Source organism: Eptesicus fuscus, chromosome 6 (genome assembly GCF_027574615.1).
Source record: "Eptesicus fuscus isolate TK198812 chromosome 6, DD_ASM_mEF_20220401, whole genome shotgun sequence".
Taxonomy (NCBI): Eukaryota; Metazoa; Chordata; class Mammalia; order Chiroptera; family Vespertilionidae; genus Eptesicus; species Eptesicus fuscus.
The window spans coordinates 20,109,642-20,137,344 of NC_072478.1; the positions used below are offsets into that span (position 1 = coordinate 20,109,642).

The 27,703-nt window shown below is 49.8% G+C and overlaps 1 protein-coding gene across 3 annotated transcripts in view; it reads right to left on the reverse strand.

Moving 5' to 3' along the window:
* Positions 1-27,703, reverse strand: part of CACNA1A (calcium voltage-gated channel subunit alpha1 A) — a 221,062-nt gene that overhangs the window by 104,623 nt on the left and 88,736 nt on the right. For all 3 annotated transcript variants that reach the window (XM_054717352.1, XM_054717351.1, XM_054717353.1), the window contains exons 4-7: positions 20,686-20,777; positions 18,118-18,270; positions 13,890-14,083; positions 264-367 (exon numbers count right to left, since the gene is read on the reverse strand). In XM_054717352.1, the coding sequence (XP_054573327.1) occupies positions 264-367; positions 13,890-14,083; positions 18,118-18,270; positions 20,686-20,777 (543 nt within the window). The remainder of the gene's footprint in view (positions 1-263; positions 368-13,889; positions 14,084-18,117; positions 18,271-20,685; positions 20,778-27,703) is intronic.

Below are 27,703 nucleotides of genomic sequence, written 5' to 3' on the forward strand. Positions count from 1 at the left end.
TGGGAAGAGGTAGCTCAATGCCAGGGACACCATGTGGTGAGTCAGGTCTGGGCTGGATTTCAGCCCCTCCACGAGTCCCTTTACTGGGTCCCCCCAGCTCTGCACAACCCACACACTATACATGGCTTGCTAATAACTGTCTGGCTAACCCAAAGCAAGGGAAGAATTTCCCTGCCTGCAGAGAATGAAAACAAAGCTCCGATGGACCTTTCCTGGGAAGAAGATGACCAGGAGAGCGGGATGGGGGAGCAGCAAAGACTTACCCTGACAGCACACCCAGCACGAGGTTCAGCATAAAAAAGGAGCCGATGATGATGAGGGGGATGAAGTACAACCAGTTCCAAGTGTTCCCTGAGGCATCGTTGCTCTGTGGGAGGTGAGGAGGGAAGGCAGGTGAACTCCAAGTTAGACTCAGGTCTGACTGGACTGGCTGGGGTAGGGGGAGTCCTGGTTCTCCTGGGGACTCTATTTCCCAAATGTCTTTAACCCGTGGAGCTCTGGAGCTCTGGCAGCCCAGACAGGTAAAGGGAGCACAGGACGGACCAGTGGGAGGGACCCAGAGATACCATTGGAAGGACAAAGTCCCCTCCTAACCACGTAGAACTCATAGGACCTACAAACCAGCATGACACTCAGGAGACTCCAGGGGCAGGAAAAAACAAAGCCTGTCGAAATGAAGAAATGAACCCCTGGTTCCTTCCTTCTCCCCTGACACAGCCCCTCTCCCCTCAGAGGAGGTGTGCGATGGCGGGGTCTGACGGCTTGTTTAAATCACCAAGCCAGACACCAGGGCCGTGAGCCTTTTCCTCGAGTGTTCCTCTCCTCTATTTTCTGCTTCCTCAATGTGAGCCACAAAAACATTCCTGGAAGCACCCAGCTCAATTTTCAACAGGGGAGAAGTCCACAAATAGAACATTCTTCTCGGATAAGGAGAAGAGAACACTGTGGCAAGAAGAAAGTAAGAGCAAAGGAAGAGAATCAAGGAGAGCGAGCAAGAGACCCAGCATTTACAGAGTACTTGCTATGTAGTGGGGAGTCTTCTAAGAACATTATTTACATTAGCTCATTTAATAATTTAATCCTCATGACACCTCTATATTATCATCATGCCCATTTTACAATTGAGGAAACTGAAGCCCGGAAAGACAAAATTGCCAGCCCAAGGTCACAGAGCTAGATAGTGGATGAGAGATTTGAACCAGGCCCCAGAGCCCGTGGACTTAACCTCTGAGCTGAGGAAGCCTCAGCTGCAGCAGCCAGAGGAGGGGGAGCTGACGGGTAACCAGCTCTGTGGCATCTGCAGAATGTGGGGCTCCCACATATGGCTTTAAAAGCTCATCTTTAAAAGCACATTCAGTGCTGCTGTTGCCCAGCAGAAAGGCTAACATGAGAAAGACTAAGCGGTTCACATTACTGGCTACAAATAATTACCACCTGGAGAACGTCCAGGTAATACAGATGGCCAGGCCCCTGCCCAGAGAATTTGATTACTGGTCTCTGGTAGATCCTGAATATCTATATTTCAAAAAAATAAATTTTATTGAGGTATAATTTACATACAGTAAAAGGCACCCATTTTATTTTTATTTTTTAACACTTTCAAGTTTTTTGCTAAGTACTCAGATATTCCCATGGATCCTTCTTTATTTAAATATTTTTAAATTGATTTTTTAGAGAGAGAGGAAGGCGGAGGGACAGAGAGAAACATCGATGGGAGAGCAACATCGTCAGTCGGCCGCCTCCTCCATACCCCCCACAGGGGATCAAGCCCACAACCTGGCCATTTGCCCTAACCAGGAATTGAACAGCAGCCTCTTGGTTTCTGGGTCAATGCTCAACCACTGAGCTACACCGGCCAGGCAAAAGGCACCCATTGTAAGTGTACACTTCAGTACATTATGACACATGTTTACCCGTAGCCACATATCCACGCCACAAAGCATCCCTCAGGCCCCTCTGCAATCCGTCTTCACCTCAGACCTAGACACCGAGGAATCGGCTTTCTGTCTGTATAGGTTAGTTTTGCTTCCTCTATAGAGTTTCATATGAATGACATCATGCGGTACGTATCCCAGTGCGGGCTTCTTCCACTCAGCATAATGCTTTCAAGTGTGTATCAGTAGCTGGTTACTACTGCAATGCATGGATGTGCTGCAACCTGCTTATCCATTCCTCTCACGGTGGACATCGGTCGTTTCGGTTTTGTGGCTATCATGCATCTCCCTCTCTCCCTAGTCTTCTTAAGTATTCTGATGTGCTGCCAGGGCTGAGAGCGGAGAGCCACGGATACACCAGGAAAGAACTTTCCACGGGGAGAAAACGCCCATCCCCTCTCTTTTGGAGTGATTGTCTTTCTGCAGAAGTGTCCATAGGCACTTTATACATGGAATCCTATTTTAAAGAGCTGACGTGTAAAGGAAGCAAGCTTATAGAAGGGGCAACATTTCCATAGGGTGCCCAGACCCTCCCCAATCTGTCATGGGTTCAGTTTGGGCGAGTGTTGATTGGGGAATTTGTGCTTATGCAGAGATGCACCTGTGTATATTCACTCTGCCAGCTGCCTGGTGAGCCTGCTGCCAGTCCAACAGCACTACATTCCCCTGTAACTAACTCGATGTATAGTAAGTTTATTTAAATTAAAAAAAAAAAGATAGAAAGACCGACATTGCCATGTTGTTACCAAATCATTTCCCAAAATTCAGGCTCATGTACCTGATGTGCTAGGAGGCCAAAATGTAGACGCTGGTGCTTGGCAACAGAGAAATGTTTCTTCTATTTAGCCAAAGCAAGAGGACAGGAGAGCAAGATCTCTCAAATTCATCCCCCCCCCCGCCCCCCGCAAAAGCTAAAGTAGGCAGTTTTTAGGCAGCTAGGGAGCAGGGGAGGGGGAGTTCCAGGGAGCTGAGAGAGAATCTGTGTTTCTCTAGTCATCGATAAGGCTTTGTGTATCAGACACCTAGGCGTCAGCAGCTGGTCGCAACTTTCTAAAGGCATTGACTCCTTCTGCAAAACAAACTTATAAATTCTCCTGCGGCCCTGGAGTTATCTCCTGCTTGACAAAAATCAGTACATCAGAAACACAAAATTATACCGTGAGGACAAGGGGTGCTAGCTACATCAAAGAACTGAGATTCTGCAAAGTATCTCATGATTGTGCGCCATGGCGTTACCTTTAAAGCAGAAACCAGACATGTGGCGATGGCTACATGATTAAGCTATCATTGTTTTGTGCCTAACTAGTTATAGTTTCTTATTTTCTCAGGCAAAGCGTACTTTTTTTTTTTAAATTTCTTTATTGATTAAGGTGTCACATATTTGTCCTCATCCCCCCATTCCCATCCCACACCCCTCCCTATGGATGCCCCAACCCCCTGTTGAACTTAACCATTGGATAGGCTCATATGCATGCACACAAGTCCTTTGGTTGAACTCTCCCCCCTCCCCCCACCCTCCCCTATCCTCCCTCTGAGGCCCGATAGTCTGATCGATGCCTCCTTGTTTCTGGTTCTGTTCTTGTTCCTCAGTCTATGTTGTTCATCATTTCCCCTAGATGAGCGAGATCATGTGTCACTAGATATATACTTATAAGAACTGAATGTGAGACGAGCAATAATAGTTATGCTGACAGGCAAATGAATCAGTCTGTAGTGAGTTTCTTTCTGGACCAACAGTTCTTTTGAGACCCAATTTCAATGTCCACCAGTTCCTTATGTGTACATGTCAGCACTGACCCCTCAGCTCTGGATGGTGGACAAATGGTGGTAACGGAGGTCCGACTCCCTCTGGTTTGGTCTCAGCCTGACCCAGGGGCACGGCTTCACCCGGACTAAGGGGCACGTGGCCTCACCCAGACCCAAGGGGCGCGTGGCCTCACCCGGGCCCGGGACTCAGCCTCACCCGGATGGATCCAGGGGCACACGGCCTCACCCGGACCCAGGATCCGGCTTCACCCGTACCCAGGGGCGCAAGGCCTCACCCGGACCCAGGGGCACATGGCCTCACCCGGGCCCAGGGACCCAGCCTCATCCGGGTCCAGTGGCGCGTGGTCTCACCCGGACCCAGGGGCACGTGGCCTCACCCGGGCCCAGGGACCCAGCCACACCCGGGTCCAGGGCGCATGGCCTCTCCCAGACCCAGGGGCGGGTGGCCTCACCCGGACCCAGGGGCGCGTGGCCTCTCCCAGACCGAGGGGCGCGTGGCCTCACCCGGACCCGGGACCCAGCCTCACCCGGATCCAGGGACGCGTGGCCTCACCCGGACCCAGGGGCGCGTGGCCTCTCCCAGACCCAGGGGCACGTGGCCTCACCCGGACCTAGGGCAAAGCGTACTTTTATACATTTCTCCTGGAACCCATGTTGGAGGCAGCCTCTCAGAACATGACTAACATGCTTTCTTTTTTTATTTTTTTTAATCCTCACACTAGGATATTTTCCCATTGATTTTTGAGAGAATGGAAGAGAGAGGGAAAGACATAGAGAAATATCCACGTGAGAGAAACACATCGATCGGTTGCCTCCCGCACGAGGCCCTGGTACGTGCCCTTCACCGGAATCGACGCTCTATCCACTGAGCCGAACCAGCTAGGGACTAACATGCTCTCTTAATCTTTGACTATAAGCTACGTGACAACTGAAGCAACCGAAACATTTAGTTAAAGCCTATACCTATGTTCTAATTACGAATTTAATGATCGAATTGTAGCTGCCAAAAATACCAGCGACGTTAAAATCACAAGGGGCTCAGCTACAAATGCCCCCTTTTCATTGTAAATCCCTGGATCTTGAGGGACAGAAGTGTCCATTGGTTTGCTATGTGGAACAGTTACCACAAAGTCGGGGGAAGAGAGATGATCCTTTCTGTCTTATGTAGGAAAAGAGGTGCCATGGAGATTCATCAGTCCAGTGGTCACAATATCTGCGTTCTTGTCACCGTGGCAAACAGTTATTTGGGAGAACAAAGTTGCTTAGGCCCAGCCCAAAGTTCATTTTGCCTGGTTTTAACATTCCAAGATCTGAGGTATAAGACCTGCAAGGCAGTTCCCCAGCATGGCAGCTCCGGTTCCACTTTAAAGTGGCTCCATTTACATGACTGTTTATATCCCCCCCCCCCTCAGCCCCCTTGGTTAAGGTCTTTTCTTGAAAGCATTGCTGATCAATCATCAGAGAACAGTATGATCAGCAATTTAAAGCATCACTGGTCCTTTACTGTCAGGTGAGTCTACGGCAGACCTGGGACCCTCCTGTGCTGTCGATGGGAGGGTAACACGGTGTCTGCGTTTCCTGTGGCTGCTGACCAAGAACCACACTCGGGGTGGCATAAAACAGCAGACATGTATTGCCTCATAGCTCCGGAGGCCAGAAGTCCAAGCTCAAGGTGTTGGCAGGGCTGGTTCCTTCCGGGGTCTGTGAGGGAGAATCTGCCAGGCCTCCCCCCGACCCCCTCACCCCCGGCATCTGGGGGTTTGCTGACGATCATTGGTGTCCTTTGGCTTGCATGGCATCGCTCTGATCTCCGCCTTCATTTTCACATGACGCGTGCATGTCTGTGTCCAAATGTCCCCTTTGGATAAGGTTGCGGTCATACTGGATTAGAGCCCACTCTAAGGACCTTACCTTAACATAACTACTTCTGCAATGACCCCATTTCCAAATAAGGTCATATTCTAATACACTGGGGGTTAGGACTTCAACATATGGACTTTTTGTGTGTGTGTGTTGGGGGGGGACACATTCAACCCATAATGCATAGTACAACCGTTTTGAAAAATGGGTTGGGGATTTCTACTAAGTTAATTATGTACCTCACCGCCACCTGGAAATTCCCCTCCTGGGAGTGTGAGCCTGCCACCTGCCAAAGGCACACGTGATCTTCAGGATCGTCCTGAACTGGGGACCATGCGAATCCTTATCAACGGGAGAGGAGAAATAAGTGGGATATGGTGCAGTGACTGCCTGTTGTCAAACACAGGAAGCCAGACTGAAAAGAGGGCACATGTAAGAGTCCATTTATGCAAAATATAAAAATAGGTAAACTATAGTTAATGATCCTGAGGTCCAGAGGGGGCACCCTTTGGGGGGGGTAACAACTGGGGTGGGGGCAGGAAGGGGGGCCTCTGAGTCTCAGAAGTTGCTGTTCCCTGGTCTGGGGGCTGGTGAAAATCCATCAAGCTCCTCACTTATGATTCGTGGGGTTTTCTGTATGTTTATTTTACTTGAATAATTTTTTTTTTTTTAAAGAAAGTCAACTTTATCTTAAAAGGGAAGGAGATTCTGACACATGCTACAACATGGATGAAACCCGAGGACATGTGTTAAGTGGCATAAACCAGTCACAAAAGGACAAATGGTGTATGATTCCACTTACATGAGGTCCCCAGGAGTCAAACGCACAGAGAAAGGAAGTAGAATGGTGAGTGCTAGGGGCTGGGGGAATAGGGTGTTAGTGTTTCATGGGGACAGAGTTTCAGTTTGGGAAGATGAGGAAGTTCTGGAGGTGGAGGGTACTTCAACAGGGCACTTAGAAATGGGTGAGATGGTAAATTTTATGTTATGTGTATTATCTAACAGTAAGAAAAACGGAAACCAAACCAACCTAACAAAAAGGCATCGTTACAGACACTGACAGGTTTTGGGGACAATGATGGGCCAGTCCCCAGCTCGTGCCCTGGTTCTAACAAGCCCCAAAGTCTGATGCTTTGCTTCTGGCAAGTCGAACTGTCAGAAGAACGAGGCTAGACACAAGGCAGGGCAGAGCCTGGCCCGGGCCAACAGGAGAAAAAGTCTGGGCCATCGGGAAAAGCAGGCTCGGGATGGGAACAGAGTGGCGGGTCAGGGGAGAGCAATAGGACAGAGTAGGCTGAGGCCCCAACTCGGCCCTGGAGGAGGTGGGGGCCCAAGGCAGCCCCCACCTCAGACTCCACCCACATCCTAGCTCCCCAATAGGCTAGGCTTACGAGGTCATGCTGTTTAGCATAATAACAGACACCCACTGTGCTAGGTACTCAGCCTGCTTGAGCTCATGTGATCCTCTCACGAACGAACCCCTTTCCGTTTTTTTCTGTGTGGGGAAACTGAGGCATGGAGAGCTCAGGTTTCATGTCCAAGGTTGCAGTTGTGGGTTGTACTGTGTCTCCCCCCAAAAGATGTGTTGAAGTCCTAACCCCCTGGACCTGTAAATGGGACCTTACTTGGAAATAGGGTCTTGGTCGCTGCCGTCAAGTTAAGTAAGATGAGGTCATGAGGGTGGGCCCTGATCCAATATGGCTGGTATCCCTTTAAGAGGGAAATGCCAGGTGAAGACAAGATACACAGGGGACAGGACGGTCATGTGACAATGAAGGTAGGGATTAGAGGAACACAGCAGCCACGCACCAAAGAATGCCGAGGGCCGGCAGCCACGATGGGAAACCAGGGAGAGGCAAGGAAGGACTCTGCCCAGAGTCTCCAAGGGAGCTCGGCCCAGCTGACACGCGGATTCCAGAGCTGTGAGCGAATACACTTCTGTTGTTTTAAAGCCACCCTGTAGTGGTCCTTTGTTACGGCAGCCACAGAAAACGAACAGTTGCTGAGCTACTAAAAGGCAGAGGTGCGGTTCCCCCCCAGTCACCGCCCTGCCCTCATCTCCTCTCATCCCGCTTCCCCATCACTCTGCTAAAGCCACGTGGCCTCCTCGCACCCCCTCAAAGGCACCAAGCACAGTCTCACCGCAGGGCCTTTGCACAGGTGCTTCCCTCAACCTGAAATGTCCTTCCCCCAGATTCCTGCATGACTCCGCCCTCACTGCCTTCAGGTCTCTGCTTAAATGTCCCCTTCTCAGGAAGGCCTTCCCTGATGGCCCTTTACACTTGCACCCTTCATTTCTAATCCCATTTCCTGCTCTATTCCCTCCCCCCCCCCATCCCCGTAGTGCATCTCCTTGTTTATTTCTCCTGCATGCTGTCCGCTTCCCCAGCGGGAATGTCAGTTCACAAGGGCCAGGGACTTTTTGTTCCTGCTGCATTCCCTAGGACCATGCCAGGCAGGCAGGCCGTGTTCAATAAATGCCTGATGAATAACCGAACGAGAGGTGGGTCTAAGCTCCCTACACAGCCCAAATCCTCAATCCCAAGACATGGTCCCTCCTCTCCCTCCTCCTCCATCGTCTGCTTTTCACTCCCTGGGGGTTGGGGTTCTGCTGCCTGATTTTAGAGACACTTGTTCTCTTCCAAATCTAGCTCTAATTAGTCACTCCCATGCTCTGGGTCCAATAACTGATGAAGAAGTTGGCAGGGGTTTTTAAGTAGGAGGTGGGCTTTCCCTGGGGTTTGCTCAGGAGCAAAATGGGAAATATATTTCCAAAACGGAAAGCCTGGAGTTGCCGCGGCCGGTCTGTGACAGCAGAGAATGTGGGGGGATACAGCCGCCCCTCCTGTGTCTCATCTACTCAGGCAGCTCAGGGTGGGTTGTGCATGAGTCTGGGTGCAGTGAGGAGGAAAAGGCTGGGGAACTTGCTCGCTTGTCAAAACCATTAATAATACCGAGAAGGATGTGCTCTCAAGAGCGTCTTGTCTTTATTCCAAAAGCTTAAAGGAGTTCCACTGCCCGGAACGCTTTTTCCCATTAGTGCTGTCGCAACCTATTTCCGGTGATGTGGCTGGATGGCCCTTCCTGGTCTTGCTGTGGAGAGCCGCGGGCCCCATGGTAAGTGATGGCCAATGAAAAGGGAGTGGAAATACCTGGGTCACTTCTGGACCAGACCACTGAACGGTCAGTGTGGGACCCCCTAGGACTCGCTTTCCTTTTAGGGCAGCAAGTGGAAATGTTCTATGTGGTGGCTGCTCCAATCATGAGGCAGGTCCCAAGTGACCACGTTAAGCAGAGCCCCCTTCTCCTTCCCTGGCAACTCTGGGGGATGTTTGTTTCTGCAGCATAACCTAGCTTTCCTGACTTATACACCCTGGCATCTCCTTAGTTTGCTCCTTCATCTCCTTCAGGTCTTTCTCAAATATCACTTTCTCACTGACCCTTATATGGATCTCAAATGGCAGGTGGGGAAAAAAGACATCTCCTGTACATCTGATGGAGAAATTGGTACCCAAAAAGGTCAAGTTCAAGATTACAGTCCGGCCAGCATGGCTCAGTGGTTGAGCACTGACCTACGAATCAGGAGGTCACAGCTCGATTCCCAGTCAGGGCACATGCCCTGGTTGTTGGCTCGATCCCCAGTGTGGGGCGTGCAGGAGGCAGCCAATCAATGATTCTATCTCATCATTGATGTTTCTCTCTCTCTCTCCTTCTCCCTTCCTCTATGAAATCAATAAAAAAATATAAAAAAGATTACAATGAGCCGGTTGTTTCTGTTCTCTGAGCCTCTGCCTGGAGCCCATCTTCCCCTATATCTTGGCTTGGTTGATTCCTCCTTTTCACTCAACCTTAAACTCCAAGGAACCCCCTCTCAGAGAAACCTTCCCAGACCTCCCAGGCAAAAGGTTTCCCCCTCTATTCAGCACAACCAAGCATCTCATTCTCTTTCCAGCATGTTTCCCACACTGAATCAGTTGTCGATTTACGCATCCACTTGTTTACAGATTCTTTGCTCCCTAAAACCCCACTCCCCAGTGCCCAGAGCAGGACTTGGCACTCAGTAGTTGCTCACGAAGTGTTGGTTGCATGGGGAATGCATGTCAACCGGAGGTCCCTGAGGGGGGGTTGTTTAAATAATACGAATGACTGGGAAGTGTATTTATCTCTCCTTCCAATGATCAGGCTGTATTCCCGGGAACTGAGAGGCAGGTGGGACACCCCCGGTCGCTTTCATAGAACCCCGTGAGCTGACAAAACACCCCTTGATTCCTACGACTGCCACACTCAGTGGATGGGGAAACTGAGGCTGAGAGAGGCAGTGTATTTGCCTGGTTCACAAACAGTGTGGATGGCACGGCTGGGGCTAGGCTGTTACTCTGGCCTATATCTGACTTTTTTCCTATCTCACCCCTTGGCTGAGCTTACATAGTACTTTATGTTTAGAACGACTGGCCCGTGAGAGCCTTAAAGGAGAGGGGAGGTACTGATTCGTTCCAGCACTGCCAGTGCCTAGCGTGGCGCCTGGTGCTTAGCAAGCGCTCGATAAATACTCGTCAGACAAATTAATGGCTGAGTCCCAGTAAAATCCTTAAGTGCCTTCTGTTTTATGGTTTATTTCCCTCTGATTTTTTTTTTTTTTTAGCATGGTTCATTCAGGAAAAATATAGAGGATGTAAAAAAAAATACTCAGCTCAGGAGAACACCCAATACCACAGCACATGGAATAAAAATAGGGTGGATTTGATGGTGAAAGAGATAAAGGCCCACAGTGGCCACGAGGAAGGCTGCATGTCCCAGTTTATACCTGTTATAGGTCATGCAATGCCTGTTAAAAATGTCTGAGTCCTCCTTTCCTCATTTATTTTCAAAATTGTCCCGGTTTGAATGATACATTATAGTGTCTCTTCCTGTGCGATATCTGTCACCATCTTTGGACTCACCAGCTCCCTCTTGCCCTCACTCACTCACTCCCTTCCAGCCACATGGGCTGTCTTGTGGCTTCTTACAAATGCCAAGCTCACTCCTGCCCCAGGGCCTTTGCACTGGCTGTCCTGTTGGCCTCAGTCTCTCTACTCTTACGTACATGCATGGCTCCTCCTCCTCATCTGCTTCAGATCTTGTTAGAAGAGCTGCAACCTCTCACCTTGACAATCCACAACCCCTCTACTGTTTTATTTTTCTCCTGAACTTTAATCATTTTCTGACACAGGAGTTGGCAAACTACAGCCACCTGTTTTGTCAATTAAGGTTTTGTTGTCACACATCCAAGCCCATTCATGATGTATTTTCTCTGTGGCTGATATTATGCTAAGACAGAAGGTTGAGTAGTTGCAACAGAGATTGCATGGCCCACATAGCCTGAACCATTTAAGATATTATCTGCCCTTTATAAATATATAAAAATATGTATCTCTTATCTTATTGAATGCCTGCTTCCCCCACAAAAATGTCAACTTCCCTCAAACAGGGATCGGCCTCCTCTGTTCACTGCACATCCTCGGTGCCTGCAGGAGTGCCGGCACACGGGATACACTCAACGAAGGCTCGTTGAATGAAAATGTCATTTATAGTCCCCCCCAAATCTGATGCTTTGATATTGGCCAAAATGAACATCTACGAATGAAAAAGGGCTTAGGTCAAGATCAGCTTCAACCATTAGCGATCATTTGTCAAGGGGCATGTGTTTATAATCACCAACTAAACACCATTTTGTTGCCTTCTTAATTAACATTAACGGAGAAAGAAATAGTGAGAGAAACACAGGAAATCACAGAGAGGTGGGAAAGAGGAGGAGGAGGAGGAGGAGGAGGAGGAGGAGGAGGAGGAGGAGGAGGAAGAGACAGACACAGAGAGACAGACACACACAACTAAGTTCTTGGTGTCTCTTCTCTTTTTTTAAAAAAACATATATTTTTTATTGACTTCAGAGAGGAAAGGAGATGGAGAAAGAGATAGAAACATCAATGATGAGAGAGAATCACTGATAGGCTGCTTCCTGCACACCCCCAATTGGGGATTGAGCCCGCAACCTGGGCATGAGGCTTTGACCAGAATTGAACCCAGGACCCTTCAGTCTGCAGGCCGATGCTCTATCCACTGAGCCAAACCGGCTAGGGCTCAGTGTCTCTTCTTATAAAGGCACTAATCCCACTGCAAGGACCCACCTATCACCTAAACTGTCACCTCCTCTGAGGGTTTCTAGGCCCAGCGACGGAAGAAGTCACTTGTGAGAGTCCTTTAGTCTCAACTGTTGGTGGGGGGAGAGGGGAAACCCTGGGGACTCCTGAGGATAGAATTCAAGGAGTCTGTGAATTTGAAGAGAACAACGTTAATCCTTCACTTTCCAAATTTCCACAGGAGATGGGCATTCTCTCCCATTACGGAGGGAGGCAGCTGTCTGGACAGAACCGTGATGCTTGGCACCACCAGAAATCGCATACAGTTTACAGATATTGCACAAATTCTTTTGAGCTTCATACTCTCATGAAACGACGGGATTTCTCTGAACCATCACCAGGTCCATTGGCAATGGGTTATCAAGTCTAAAACTGCATCACAGATCTGTATTTATTTACTTATATTTTTATTGATTTCAGAGAGAAAGGGAGGTGGGGGGAGAGACAGAAACATCAGTGATGAGAGAGAATCATTGATTGGCTGCCTCCTGCATGTCCCCTACTGGGGGTCAATTTTGCAACCCAAGCATGTGCCCTTGACTGGAATGGAACCTGGGACCCTTCAGTCCCCAGGCCGACACTCTATCCACTGAGCCAAACTGACTAGGGCTCACAAATCTGTTTTAAAAAATATTTTGGTAACAATTTCAATCCATTTGGCTTCCTTTATTATCTCATCTTTTTAAATTTATGCCTTTAAAATCATCTGATGACAAAGTGGTCTGTGGCTCAACAAGGTAAGGATCTCTGAGGCAGAACAATCAGGCATCACATCGTGCCTTTTAGAATGACCATCGTCCAAAAAACGAGACAAGTGATGGCGAGGATGTGGAGAAAAGGCACCTTCGTGCACTGTTGGTGGGGCTGTTATCCTCAAAAATTAAAAATAGAACTACCATATGATCCAGTAATTACAGTTCTGGATACTTATTCAAAGGAAATGAAAACACTAAACTGAAGAGATATCTACACCCCCATGTTCATTGCAGCATTATTCAAAATAGTCAAGACATGGACGCAACCTAAGTACCCACCAATGAATGGATGGGTGAGGAAAATGTCACACACACACACACACACACACACACACACACACACACACACACAGTGGAATATGATTCAGCCATAAGAAAGAAGGAAATCCTGCAAGTTGTGACACCGTGGATGACGCTTGCGGGCATTATGCTGAGTGAAATAAACCAGAGAAAGACTAATAATGTATGATCTCACTTACACTGGAGTCAAAAGAAACCAAACTCTTAGAAAAAGAGATCAGGTTTGTGGTTACCAAGAGGCAGGGGAGAGGGAGCTGGGTGAAGCTGGTCAGAGATACAAACTTCCAGACAAGATAAACAGGTACTGGGGAGGTAATGTTCAGCAAGGTGCCTCTAGTTATCATCCCTGTCTGGGACCCCAGAAAGATGCTAAGAGAGCGGATCCTAACCGTACTCGTCGCAGGAAAAAGAACCATTGTTTGGGTAACCATATGAGGTGATGGATGATAACTGAACTCACTGTGCTCATCAGTTTACAACATATGTCAGCCCAGTCATGATGCTGCACCAAACGATAGTGTGGGATGTCAATTATCCTCCGTAAAACTGAAAACCACAACCAAAACCAAAACCAAAACCTGAGGTGGGCTCTCCTGCTCCCAATCAATCGTCTATCTTTTCTGTCCCAGACTTTAGTGAGAGTTTAAAGAAATGACTTCTCTACAAGTTAAACCAACAGACTTGCTCAAAGCAAGTTGCCATAAACCTTCAATTAGTAAAAAAAAAAAAAAAAAAAAAAAAGAAAAAGAAAAATCTGCGAAGCACAATGGGTGAAGCGCCATGAAGGTGAAGTGCCTGTATTAAAAAATCTGAAATTATATTTAAACACCCGCACAGCGAAAAAGTATCCAACATCCATGTGCCCTCTGGATTCCCATGTCCCGAGGGGCCTTCCCTACTTAAAGAGTTCTGGGGATGACCAACCCCCGACCCCCCCAAACCCCCGCCCATCCTCAAAGGTCCGAGCTTCAGGCCTGCTCTTCTGGGAACATGTTGAGTTGTCCCTGGGCTGCCTCCCTGGCTCAGGGTCCCCCGATTGCGGCCTCAGGAGCTGGCTGGTCCCGGGGGGCCCCCTCCCTCTAGCCCTCGTCACTCACGTTGTAGAGGAGGTCAGTCCAGCCTTCCATGGTGATGCACTGGAAAACAGTCAGCACTGCAAACAGGATGTTGTCGAACTGAGTGATCCCGTTGTTGGGCCCTTCCCAGTAGGGCTGGCATTTGGTCCCATTGGGGCAGGTGCGGGCGGGTTCCTCTGTCCCACATGGAGCCGGAGACTCACTCTGAATGTCATCTGTGAAAGGGAAGGGGAGGAAAGTCAGGAGAAGGAGCCTGGGAAGAAAGCTCTGAGAAGTAGGGGCCCAGGAAGAGGCAATGCTGTTGAAAAAAGAAAAAAAAAAAAAGGGCTATTGGGACGAATTTATCAAATTTGTTAAAAACAAACCCAACACTTGCCTTTGTTGATTTATTCATTGTTTTCTATTTCATGAATTTCTTCTCTAAGCTTTATTACTTTTCCTACATTTTTTAGGTGAATTAACTTCCTTTAAAGCTATACATTGCTTTTAAGTGTGGCTTTAGCTGCACGCTGTTAATTCTGTCATGTGTCATCATTGTTCAGGTAAAATATTTGGCAATTTCCACTATTATTTCTTCTTTGACCCAGGGATAACCAAGAAGTATTTCTCTTTAAAAAAAAATCTTGTCAGAGATATGTAAAATAGAGTAGTATAACGAATTCTCATGTACCTATCACCAATTACAATATTTATCAACTCAGAGCTACTCTTGTTTCATCTATATCCCTTCCCACATCTTGCCTTGCCACGAGAGTATTTTTAAAGAAAATCTCAGACATCCTACTATTTCACCCACAAATAACCATGTCTCCTAATTTCCAGACACATTTAGAATGGTCTTTTTTGTTACCGATTTCCAGCTTAATTGCATTGTGGCTAGTGGATATGTTCTGTATTATTCAGTCTTTTGCAATTTGTCAAGATGTGCTCGATGGTCCCTAATACAGTCAACTCTGGTAAATGTGCTGTGTGCATTGTGAGGTAGCTGGGTGCAGTGTTCTCCAGACTCCATTAGGGCAGAGTTGTCCATCACACTGTGCTATCCTTCTGTAGCCTGATTTTTTTTTTTTCTCTTGAGATGTGCTGGGCTCAGGGAGCTGGTTCTGGGGGCGACGAAGGCCAGTACATATAGTACTTACTCTTAGGCACAGGAGCTAAGCTTTCTCCCCCCAGAGCAGGAGGCAGATTGTGAAAATGCCACACGTGCAAAAGGATGAGCCTTTTGCTAGAAATCAGACAGCTTCTCGGCAAAGGTGGGCTGGGGCTGACAGTCAGGTCTAAACCGAGGGGCTGATCGGGAGGGAGAGATGCCTGTGTGAACACATGGAGTCAGCGGAGCACACGTCCCGGGCGTGTCCCCAGCGGAGCAGAGCGGCAGACGAGAGAGGACCCTATACAGGGAGTGACATTTCTGAAGGTTTTCAGAGAGTGACATTATCCACCGAGAAAACAGACAGTGGAGTGTGTAAACTCAAGCTTCCCACTGGATGAAAACCTGTCTGAGGGCATGTGCTCCAGGCTGTGCGCACAGGTCCAGCCTCCACTCAGCACAGGGACATAAACCAGCAGGGAATGCAGGCATCTCACTGGCCTTTGAAGCTGAGTTAAACAGAAACTCCAAGTCATGCAAACCAATGCCCACTGCTCTCAAAAGTGTCATTAGTTTAAGGGGCTGGAAACACCTTCCCATTCACCCTGGACCTGGTGGAGGGGCTATGGTTTAAACATAAGGCTCAGGGCAGGGCAAAAAATCCATTAGCTCCTCTACAAAACTAGAGGCCCGGTGCATGAAAATTCATACACTGGAGGGGGGGGGGGGCGTTCCTCAGCCTGGCCTGCCCCCATCAGTCTGGCAGTCCTCAGGGGCAGGAGGCGACCTAGCGATCAGGGGAAGGCGACACGCCCATCACACCTCTGCTGCTGCTACTGCCGGCAACACAAGCCTCGGCCGGCCCTGGTTACCTGAGCATATTCCCTCCTTATTGGCTGTGGGCACCGCCATCTTTGTGAGGGCGTGACGGTCAATTAGCATATTCCCTCTTTATTAGATAGGATGAGAACCATTGTTTGTTGGGAAGGTTGCCCCTGCTGGGAACCTTCTGCCTTCACCCTGTGCCCAAGTCTGGCTCCATTCCTACCCGTGTTACCGCACTGAACACTGGTCCCTCCTCGTCCTCAGGGCTACGGTAGCTCTCGCATGTTCACAGCATGGGGATAACAACTTGCATTCGTTTTCATTACTATGAGTTGGTTGCAAAGGAGGGCACTTGTCTCCTTAAACTATTCTGGGAGCTGCTGGAAAGCGGGTAGAATTCCACTTTATCTTTGTGTTTCTGTGAGCATTTAGCACGGTGCTGGGAGCACAGGAGCTGGGCTCCTGATGACAAAGAAATGCAACTGAAAACTCGTCTATCTTTAGCGGCTTTGCCCAGTGGCGTTCTTGATCCCGATCCCCCTCAACGCCCTGCCTCCCGTCGTGAAACACTCGGAGCGCTGCTTCTGGAAAAGCAACCCTCCAGAGTCTGAGGAATTTGGTTATAAATATATTTTAAAATTAACCTGCTGCCTGGGTGTCTGTATATATCTGTCTCTTACTCACACGCCTGATAATTTTCATCGTGAGCTCCTCAGTCATCTTCCTAAACAGAGGCTTCCCACCTCTGGTGGCCCCACCCACGCCTGTCCCCTCACAACCCCACTCAGACCTAAGCCCGTTATGTGTCTTCTTGGCTGGAAAGAAAAAAAAAAAAAAAAAGCCAACCAATTGACCAAATCTAGGACCCAGATGTCCTGGTTTCTCGGCTCCTGGCTGCTTTTTCCGGGGGGCCCTGCCCTGTCTCTCTCCCCGAATTCCCGCCTGGTGATGAGGCCAGGCGCAGAAATAGCTCTGCCTCAATTAGCACCTTCTTCATCGGGGAAAGAAATAATTAGGACATCCCATATTGAGCGAACTTCACACGCTCAGGAGAGAAGGAGACAAGAGGAGCAAGAAGAAAAAAAAAAAGGGAAAAAAAGCATCTCAAATAAACCTTTCCTACAGGGGAGGGGACTGAGCCGCTTGGGGGTCACGGCAGAGCAGGTGGGTGGGAAGGCTCTCCATGGCAGAATCTCCTCCTAGCAAGACCTGCCGACAACCTCTCTCCTTCCTACGTGGGGTCTCTTTCAGCTCCACCTTCCGCTCTGTCCATTCCTTCAACTCACGGAGCCCCGGACCCAGGACTAGCGCTTCCATTCAGCCCGTTGGCGCCGAGACAGCCAGTGGTCCAAACCCGGAAACACCGGCATCCCTCCTGATGCGATTCCTGTTGGTTCTTGGCAGCAGGGGATTTAACTGAAAATGTATCTGGAAGCTATGGGGTCCCTGAGTGTGTGGGTAGTGGGGACACTGCCCCGCCACATTGCTGACTCCGAGCTGAGTCCCGGGGGGTGCCTCCTGGCCTTTCTCCTGCTGGCCCCACACCCATCCGTCTTGCCCCGGCCACTACGGGGCTGACGCTGACACAGCGTGGAAAGGACAGGGACGAGGACCTTGTTCTGACTGGCCGGGGCCAGGACTCCCAGCTGGAGTGTTTTAGGCACATGCAGAAGTCATCCCCGTTCTCCTTTTCTTCAGGTCACCACGCAGAAAGCAATCAGACCCCTGGCCAGGGGGCCCTTCCGCTTCCTGCTCTGGGACTCAGCGTGGGCTGTGGGCATTGCCAGGGAATTTGGCAGAGATGGCTGGCACCCTGTCCGTGTCCTGCTGCCACCTGCCCTGCCTGCTCCCACCTGAAAACACCTTCATGCCCACCCAGGAGCCGTCCTCACCAGTGATGGGCAGAGGTCAGTGAACAAGTGCCCAGCTCCCTCGCTCCTCAGGGGCCCGGCAGTGAGGTGTGTGTCCTCGGCTGTCTCCCCGAGGTGCCCAATGGGACCGAGCCCCAGTTGCCCACAGTGGTAATCTGCTTGATAACACCCCTTTACGAGCTGTCTTCCCTTCCCTGTCTGACTTCCACACGCCCCCGATGGCACCTCCTGGGACCACTTCCCAAATAAACTACTTACGCCTGGGACAGCTTCTGGGGAACCCCAAAGCAAGGCCCTAGCAACAACAAGATCTGGGGTGCTGCTACTCCCCGTCTTGCCTGCAGTGCATTTGGAAGCTTCCCGGAGACGCGAACCCTGCAGAGCCCTCCCAGGAGCTCGTCCCCGGGGGAGGAAAATAAACGGGAGCAAGGTTGGGAAAAAATAGTATGATGTTCGGACCTACCTGTCCCCTCTTCAAAGCAGGTGGTATGAAATTTCCCCATATAAAATTCTAACCCTATGATTGCAAAAATAAGGATTGCAAAAAATAGGAGAAGGCCGATCTGCAGCAAGGGGATCATCGCCTTCATGATCGACTTCAGGACGACTTGTAAACCTGGGGAGACAAAGAGAGATGCCCCATGGCCGTGAGCAGTTACCCAGAAGCCCTCCCTGACCCGCCCTCCCCGCCATGCTTCCGAGGGAACCCACAGCCCAAGGGAGGCTGGGGAGGGTTGATGGTGAAGAAAGGACACACAGAGGCTGCTCATTATTATAATAGGAACAACCCCCCTTAATGTTTAAAAGCACTTATTTTAAAACATTTAAAAAAGTATTTGATATACGCTGTGTCATTTGATGAACCTGCGGGCTAAAAGGAGTGGAACTCCATTGCTTTCTGGGCCATGGTCCCAGGTGCTGGGTGGCTCTCACCCAGCGCGGGGCGCCTTTTACTAAAATTTCCCCCCACCAACCAGGGCATCTTTTCCTAATTTATGCCAAAGCACCATGTAGACAAGTTAGCTGCCACTGTGCACGGGCAAGCAGTCGGCATCCCAGTTCCAATCCAGAGAAACCAGACGTAATTCCATTGGCTTCCGGCACCAGCCCACCCCGAGGTGGGCGCATGTGTAAAACGATCCCCGCTTTGCAGAGGTGGAAGCAAGGCACAGAGAGCTGTCGTGATTCCCCCAAGGGCCCGAGAAACAACAGAGCCGGGATCCAAACCCGGGTCTGAGTGACGTCAGAGCCCATGTCTGTAACCGCTGGGCTCTGTGTTAGGACAGTCTGTGGTTAAAATTAGGGTTCCAACATATAACCTGGGACTTGCTTCTTGAGGAAAGAACTTTGCACGGCCCAGATCAGCCCCTCCTGACAGGAGGAGACCCTACAGGAGAGGGACCCTGTCGAGATGGCCCCAGGGGACGATGCTGCTCCCCGGGGCCCAATGGAAGGCGATGCTAATGAAGGCAGCGTGGCACCGTGGGCCAAGCCAGAACCCCTCTGCTGTGGGTGCACCCACCCTGCGGCTGCTGTGAGCATTGGCTGCTAAGGGCTTCCGGCTCCCCTCCTCTTCACAGAGGTACCCCTGGTGATAAAGAGATGCCTCACCTGGGAGACTGTTGCTGCCCCACCTCCCACCCCCAATAATTGACCAGAGAGGACAAAAGGCCAGCCTCCTTGCCTCCCATGGGAGGACAACCCTGGTGCTATTCACACTCCATTCCCTCCCCCCTTCCTCCTGACAACCTCCTCCCCCCATAAAGAAGGGGCATCTGAACACCCAAGTCTGCTTTGAGGGGACCAGACAGCCCTAGTCATCTACTTGCTGGCAATGTGACCTTGAACAAGTCAAGCAGCCATTCCGAACCTCGGTTTCTTCATCTGTAAATGGGCATCACAACAGTACCTCCCTCCCACAACTAAATGAGGGAGTGCATACCTAGCCAAGTACCTGACATGCCAGACTCCTGTTAGCACTAGCTTTGGGATGGCTCTTAGTTTAAAATGATGCAGGCACCTGCTGGGACCTCGCGGACACCTGACCAGAAGTGCCTTCTTTCTACAAAAAGACCCTGCTGGTGGTCTTCCGGGAAATCCTACTCTTTCAATCCGGATGGCAATGAACCTGAAGAACGACACCAATGAAAATGGTGGCAGTGATAGAACCCACACCACAGGCTTGTGATGAGGGTCAATGAGTTTTAAAATAGCAAATACTCAGAACAGTGCCTGGCACATAATAATAACCGAGGCAGTGGGACAGAAAAGGGCCAGCTCGGTGTTTGTTTGGTTTTTGCAGCCGAGCATAACCCTGACCCTGAATATTGCAGCCACCGCCAGAGGCTGGAGGAGAAGCATCCTTAGAGCACGAGGAAGCAGTGTGGAACGAGAATGGACTTTGGGGCTCGTCGCCAAAAAGCTGCAAGAACTCAGGTGAGTAGTTTAACCTTTCCGCCTCTCAGCCTTTTCATCTGTAAAACGGGTTTATGGGGTGATGACAATAATGAACTAAAATAATGCATAGAAAGCTCTTTGTGCCGTGCCTGGTACACCACACAGGCATTCGAGAAACGGTAACGGTGATGGCCACCAGGGTCACTGCCCAGGCGTGGGGCCGCACTGGCCAACTCCTAGTTCTGCCACGAGCAGCCATGGCACCTGGACCCAGTTACTCAGCCGCCCTGAGCCCGTTTCCCCATCTGCGAAATGGAGATGTCAGTGCTCGCAGCTTCGGGGGGCTGTGAGTACTGAGTGAGACGGCGTGTGGCACTCAGCGCGGCTCCTGAGAAACAGCAGGCCCTCCCTAAACGGGGGCTGTGGTTATGGACGAGGCTCCGGGCCTGCTCTCAGGAGCTCCCCCAGACCCGAAGCCAGGTTCCCGAGGGTTCCCTGGGGAGCCTCCCCAAAGCGGAGGCTGCCCCGACACAGGGTAGGGGGGCACTCGGGGGCCCCTCCTGAGATGCAGAGGGGAAACTGACTCCTCCAGGGCCCTGAGCAGACCCCTTGCCAGGATCGGAAACTCACGCACTTGGGATTCCAGACACCAGCTTGAGCGGCCGCAGCACTCGAACTGCCCTCAGTGTCCGTAGGTCAAACTCTGTCCCAACTGTCGCCAAGATGCTGGAAGAAAGAGACCAGAATGGAAAACAGAGGGTGGGTTTCAGGGTCAGGGTCGGGGTCAGACAGATGGGGGGGGTGCTTGGGGTTGGATGTTGTCAGTTATTGGCTGGGTGACCACAGGCAGGTGACGTTCCATTGCTGGGCCTCAGTTCTGTCACCTGTAGAAACAGTGTTAATGTTACCTGCCTCACGGGGTAACAGGTGATTTATGACCCCAAACAGGTGGACGGTTGATGAAAATAAATGCTGGAGTAGGAGGAATGGAATGTGGTCGGGGGGATGACCAATACATTTCACAACCACAATCAGAATGGGTTGTGGGGAGCCTGGGGGCACTGGGGGAGAGACTGGGAGAGTGGCAGAGCCTTTAGGGGCTTGGTGCTCTTCACCAACTGGCAGGAAAGTAGTTCAGTATTAATAGCCCAGACGACATGGGTTCAAGTCCTAGTTCTGCCACTTCCCAGCTGGGTGACCTTGGGCGAGGCACTTCCCTGCGCCATGCCTCAGTTTCCCCCTTCGTACAATGCGATGACAACAGCACCTGAGAGTACAGTACTCAGCACTACACTTCAAACGACAGCACACCGCAAAGGGCTGTGAGGACTAAATGAATTGATAGTTGCCAAGTGGTTGGCACAGTGCCCGGCACACAGGAAGCTACTCGTAAATAAATGGAAAAACGGACAAACCAGGAAGAGATGTGGCCCTGACATGTGGACCAGCTGGCACTGGCTCTAGAAAGCAGCTATAGACCCCAAGTCTCAGGTCAAAATGAGTCACTCTTGCAAATCCCGGTAAGACAAGCCTTCTGTAGACCCCTCCCCCACCTGCAAAGACCCCCACCTACTAAGACCTCGTTTGTAAAAGTGTTACTGGTGAGAAAAGGGGTCCCACAGCGCCTCCTCCTAAGGCTCCCTGGAGAATCTCCCTGCCCTGTTTCCTGAAGGAGTCCATTTCCAAGGTAAGTGATGTAGAATGAGCTACTGTGGAGCCACTCAGCAGAAAAGGCTGTCACCATCACTTCAGATGATGGACTAGAGATGCTGAAAACCAGTGGAGGGTGGCTAAGCAAATAATTTGAAGGTGTCATCAGTCTTTGCCAGGGATCTGGACCTTACCACTTTGGCCTATAACAACCAGTATCTGCATCTCTTTGTCTGAGGGCTCTCTACAAAACTGAGACAGGCCCCTATGGGAGCAGCCCGCAACCAGAGACTGCTGGGAGTAGGTGGATCAATTCCCAGGCTTCCTCACCTCTTATTCCAAATGGCTCTACGATGTGTTCCCAAGAGGGATTGGTCCCAGCTGCCTACCGGAATCAACACTGCCTACCCATCAACACTTCCTGGGGTCACCTCCCAGATGAACTACTTGCACCTAAATCCTTGTTTCAGGGCCTATTTTGGGGAACCCCAAACTAAGACGGGGTTGATCCTAACTCTTTTTCAAGACTACTCTTAGAGCAGAGATGGCATTTTAGATTGGACAGACCTTTTTTTGCATCTCAAATGTGCATCTGAGTATGTCCTATGTGCCAGGCAGTGCAACACACAAGACTCTCCCTGCCCCATGGAGCTGGTACAGAAGAAAAATGTTTAACAAAAATATGGACACAATGAATGAACCCACCACTGGTATGATGCATTCTTAGAGAGAACCAGAAGACAACAGCTCTGATAGCACACAGCAGTTCACATTAACTAGTCTGGGACCCAGGGAGGATCTGTCTCAAGCTGAGGTCTCATGGATGATGAGGAGGAATCTGGTCAGTGGGGGAAGAACTTTCTAGACAAAGGGAATGGCTAAGACAGAGAGCATGGGTGGGAAGAAGCTTGGTAAATTTAAGGAATGAGATGGTGCCATGAAGCTGGAGCACAGGAGGGAGCCATGCCATACAACCCCAAATAACTTTCAATTCAATTTACTCTATTTTTCTCTTCCTCTACCAACTTTCTCATATTCCTTTGAGTTCCTAAAACACCATTCTATTTCTACATCTCACTTTCTCCCCCTCTTGGCAGATAGTTGGTTAGTGTGTGCAGAGCAAACGACAGGCATCATTTGAGTCTTCATTGAATTCCCAAACATTAGCTGAGTACCTACAACATGCTGGGCCCTGTCCTGGAGACAGGGATTCTGGGGGCACCAAGAATAAACCCGATAAATATGATGAGCACGAGGGAGAAAAGCAATGCAGGGAGGGGGAAGGGAAACATCAGCGACATGGGGCAGGATGAGGGGCATAATGGTGAAAGCAGTTGTTCTTTACCATCTGGCAAGGAAGTAACTCAGTGATAAGGATTCTCAGACCAGCACTCCCCAGGACCGTGGTCAGCAAACTGCGGCTCGCGAGCCACATGTGGCTCTTTGGCCCCTTGAGTGTGGCTCTTCCACAAAATATCACGGCCTGGGCGAGTCTATTTTGAAGAAGTGGCGTTAGAAGAAGTTTAAAAAATTAGGCTCTCAAAAGAAATTTCAATCGTTGTACTGTTAATATTTGGCTCTGTTGACTAATGAGTTTGCTGACTACTGGCCCAGGAGAACTTTACTAAGAGCTGCGTGTGAAATTTGTAATTTTCTAGCAGCCACATTAAGCGAGTAAAAAAAAAAAATAAAAAAGCATGTGAAATTAATTTTAATAACATGGTTTCTTTAACCCAGTCTATCCAAAGTATCATCGTTCCAACAGGCAATCAACATGAAATATTTATTATATGGAGGAAGTCTTTGAAATCTGGTGCATATTCTTCACGTAGGGCACATCTTAGTTGAGGTGCTTAATGGCTGCATGTGGCCAGTGGTGAAAGTCCTGGACAGTGCCAGCCCAGGGAAAGAGACACTGAAGTAAAGATGGGGTGAGCCTCATGAATAAGGGGGAAACTTGAGGCAGAAGGGTAGCCAGTGCAAAGGTCCTGGGGCATAACTATGCCTGGTGCATTTGAAGAACAGTGCAGAGGCCAGTGTGGCTGGAGCCAAGGGAGCCAGAGTGGCAGTAGGAGGATATGAGGGCAGGGAGGTGAGGAGACCTTGCAGGGCAGGGAGGTGAGGAGACCTTGCAGGCCACGGGAGGATTTTGGCTTTTGCTCTGAGTGAGGTGGAAGCTACGGAGGGTTCTGAGCAAAGGAGAGAGAGACATAATCTGACATATAGAACAAGACCCCTGTGGGACAAGTCCAAAAGCTGAAAGACTTGGGGAGGAAGCAACTGCATTGTTCCAGGGGAGTGATAATGGGTCTAGATCAGGTTGTGCCAGACATAATGGTAACACTGAGGTGACCTCAACCCTGCGCTAGAGACGATCGCAGTAAGTGGATGAGAGATCAAGTCCTCTGGTCCCACCGCTGTAGGAGGCAGGAACGAGGAGGACGTGAACACAGACAGGAGGGCTGGGGACAGCATCATCGCGGAGTCCGAGTCTGAGGAGGCAGCACAGCACCACGCTCACAAAACCTCAGACCTGGGGTTAAACCCCAGCCCCGTGTTTCCTCCTGGCGTGGCCTTTGCCCCGACTTGTCTGAGCCTCAGAAAGGCAGAACTTCCCTCCTGCTCGGGGCCATCCTAGCCAGCACCCAAGATGGCCTACCTCCTGGTCTCCCCCCTGGAAGGTGAGAAGGAAGGGGAAGGAAAATGGGAGGCGAAGGAAGGCCTCTCTGGCCGAGAGCCCCCATAGAGGCAGAGGCTGCGCTCGGGGTGTGTGGTGCATGAGCCATCGGTGGCTGCGCAGTGGAGGCTGTGCACTGGAGGCTGAGGAGGCGGGTCTTGTCGTGTGGACAGTGGGAGTCATGTAAGGTTTCGGAGCAGGGGAGGGCTGTGATTGGGGTTGGCGTTAGGAAGACAGGCCTGACAGCTGAAAGGACAGATTGGCGGTGATGGGGGCAGGAGCGAGGAGGGAGCCGCAGAGCAGGCCGGCGTAATGAGGGCTGGAAGTAGGACAAAGGCAGTGGGAGTACAAAGGAGGCCCCGATTTATATTTAGCTGCCATTGATTGCTGTGCACCAGGGAGCTTGCCTGGGCTCATCCATTCCTTCCTGCATCCCAGAATTTAGCAGGATGAGCCCCATTTTACAGAGCAGGACACTAGAGCCCAGAGATGTTACTAATGCGTGGAGAGCCACTCCACCGAGTTAGAACTTGGACCCGGGACACCAGCACTCCAGGGCCCGTTCTCCCGGTCACAGGGCTCATTGGATGGGGCTAGGGCAACGGTGGGGACGGAAGGGAAGGGAAGAACGGCTTCCTGCTTCTGAATGAACCACCGAGAGATGGCCATTTATTTATCCTACAAGGTTTATTAGCACCTACTATGGGCTGCGTGCTCAGGTAGGGCCTGAGGATGCCGCCATGAACAGAGTGACAACGGTAAAACACATAGTAGGTCAAATGGTGGGAAGCACTATGGAGAACAGTACAGCAGCCACCAGGGCTTCCAATGGGAGCATGGAGCGTGGGGTGGGAGAGAGAGGAATCCAGGGCAACTGTGGGGTTCTGACCTGGGCTCTCTGAAGGAAAGAGTTGCTGGGGAAGATGGACGAAGGGGTAGGTTCGAAGGAAGATCAAAAGCTGGTTGTGGACCCGTTGGGTTTGAGATGCCAGTTTTCTGTAACTCCCTTGTCAAAACTTCCCACTGGATCCCATCAAGCTTAGAATGAAATCTAAACTCTACCATGACCACAAGACCTTCCGTGCCTTGACCCCTGCAGGCCATGCCGTCCCACTCTGGTCACTCTGACTTTCTGCTCTGCCTATCCTACCATGGGCATGGTATACTGGCGATTTCTCTTTCTTCAAATGCTGGCCCACCCCCTCAACTCTTCCCCTCTTGTCTTAGCTGGCCTTTTCAAAGCCTTCAGGTTGTAGCCTAAATTTTGCCTTCCTGGCACCTCTGGCCCTTCACTCCCTCAAATTATGTTGTTGATTAAATTGTGCTTAGTATTCACGTCCTTTTCTAGAATGTCAGCTCCATGAGTAGAGCGACCTTTTTATTTCTGTAGTACCTGAAGCACTTTCCATGGCCTGCCCTAGCAGGTACTCACTAAATATCTGGTGAATGAGTAAGGAGAAGCATAGGATTATGGTAGACTAGAGATCCCAGAGTAGATAGATAAAGCAAAAAAAAAAAGCTAAGGGCCACAATGGCATGTTGAGGAAAAGCACCATTGTAAGAGACAAGAAGAGGAAGGAGATGATGACAAAGAGGGAGAAGTCACAGAGGTGGGACAGGACCGGGCAGAGAGCATCATCCCTGGGGATCAAGCGCAAAAGTGTTTTGAGAAAGGCGAGGCCACTGGTCTCCAGGGCAGCACCGAGATGAGTAAGATGCAATGGAATGAAGAACATCCATTACTCGCGGCATCAGGTCACTGGGGAGACCAGGGACCTTGCCTATCTCAAAACACGTTTGAACTTGACCCCCAGGGATGACACTCTCTGCCAGGAGAGATCAAGAGAACTGGAAACAAGAGCCTGGGAATGAGAAGAGAGGCATTTTCAGGGCGGGGAGAAGTGAATAGGTTTATATGTTGAGAGAGAAGTCAGTGATGTATCCCTTGGTGTTTAAAGCTGTACTGCCCAATACGGTAACCACTAGCCATACAAAGCTATTTAATATATACACTTAATTTAATTTCAAGTAGACATTCAGTTCTTCAGTTGCACTTACACATAGCTATTTAAATATATACTTAATTTAATTTAAATTAAATGAGACATTCAATTCCTTAGTTGCATTAGTCTCATTTCAAGTGCTCCACAGCCACGCGTGGACGATTGCGTACATAGAACATTTCCATCATCGTAGAAAGTTCCACTGGATGGTGTTGCTCTAGTGTCTCCACTTGACCAAGTCAGGAGTTTTCATCTGTTTTGTTCACAGCTTTACCTCCAGTACCTAAAATCCTGCCTGGCATACGGTAGGTGCTCAATAAACGTTTGTTGAATAAATGAACGAAGGAATAGTGAAGAAGTGAAATGTAGGAAAGCATAGGGGTAACTATTAATAGAGTATATTCTAGAAGAGATGGATGGGTGGGTGGAAGGCAGGACTTCTATTAAACTAGGAAAAGAATACCCAATAGCCATCCCCACTCCTTCCCTTGCTAGATGGAGCCCATCTTCCATCAAAGAGGCAGAAAATGCTCAATAGTTTCTATTACCCAGGATTCCTTGTAGTGGGAGCACTGGTCACATGACTGAGTCATGTGTCTAACAGATCCTAGGTGAAAGTCTGCTGGGGGTTGCTGCGAAAGCCTCCTCCTCTTGAGGAGTCACATGACTGGAGCCAGCCTTCCTCCTCTTGTGCGTCCACATGGGAGGGCTGGGCAGACATCGTGGAACAGAGGTGGCCATCGAGGCAGCCTGAGTGGTAAAGGTTACCAGACAGTCTTTACACTAAAGATGGCAGAGTGGAAAGATGGGAAAGATTCCTTGGAGACATTGCTGAGCTGCAGAACCAACCACCCAGGCTCCAGACGTCCAGTAATCTGTGTAACAAACATCCTTCCTAGAGGTTAAGAGCCAGACAGCTTGGGTTCAAATCCCAGGTCCTCCAGTCACTAACTGTGGCCTTGGACAAGTGACTCAACAAGCGACTCAGTTTCCTGAGCTGTAACGTGGAGATGATAGTGGTACTTCTCTTATAAGTGGGAATTTATGTGAATGCGTACACTTGTTCTTGGAATTTACTAAGTCCTAGGCAAACGCTTGCTTTCATCGCCATTTTCATTTTATCTTGTTACTTGCAGCTAAGTTATATCAGAACTGACCGATAAAGGCAACATCACTGAGTTTACTGTCAGGTTGTACACTTTTTGCTTAACATACAGAGACCCCATTTTATGCCCCAGTATCTTTTAAAAAAATATATATTTTATTTATTTTTTTACAGAGAGGAAGGGAGAGGGATAGAGAGCTAGAAACATCGATGAGAG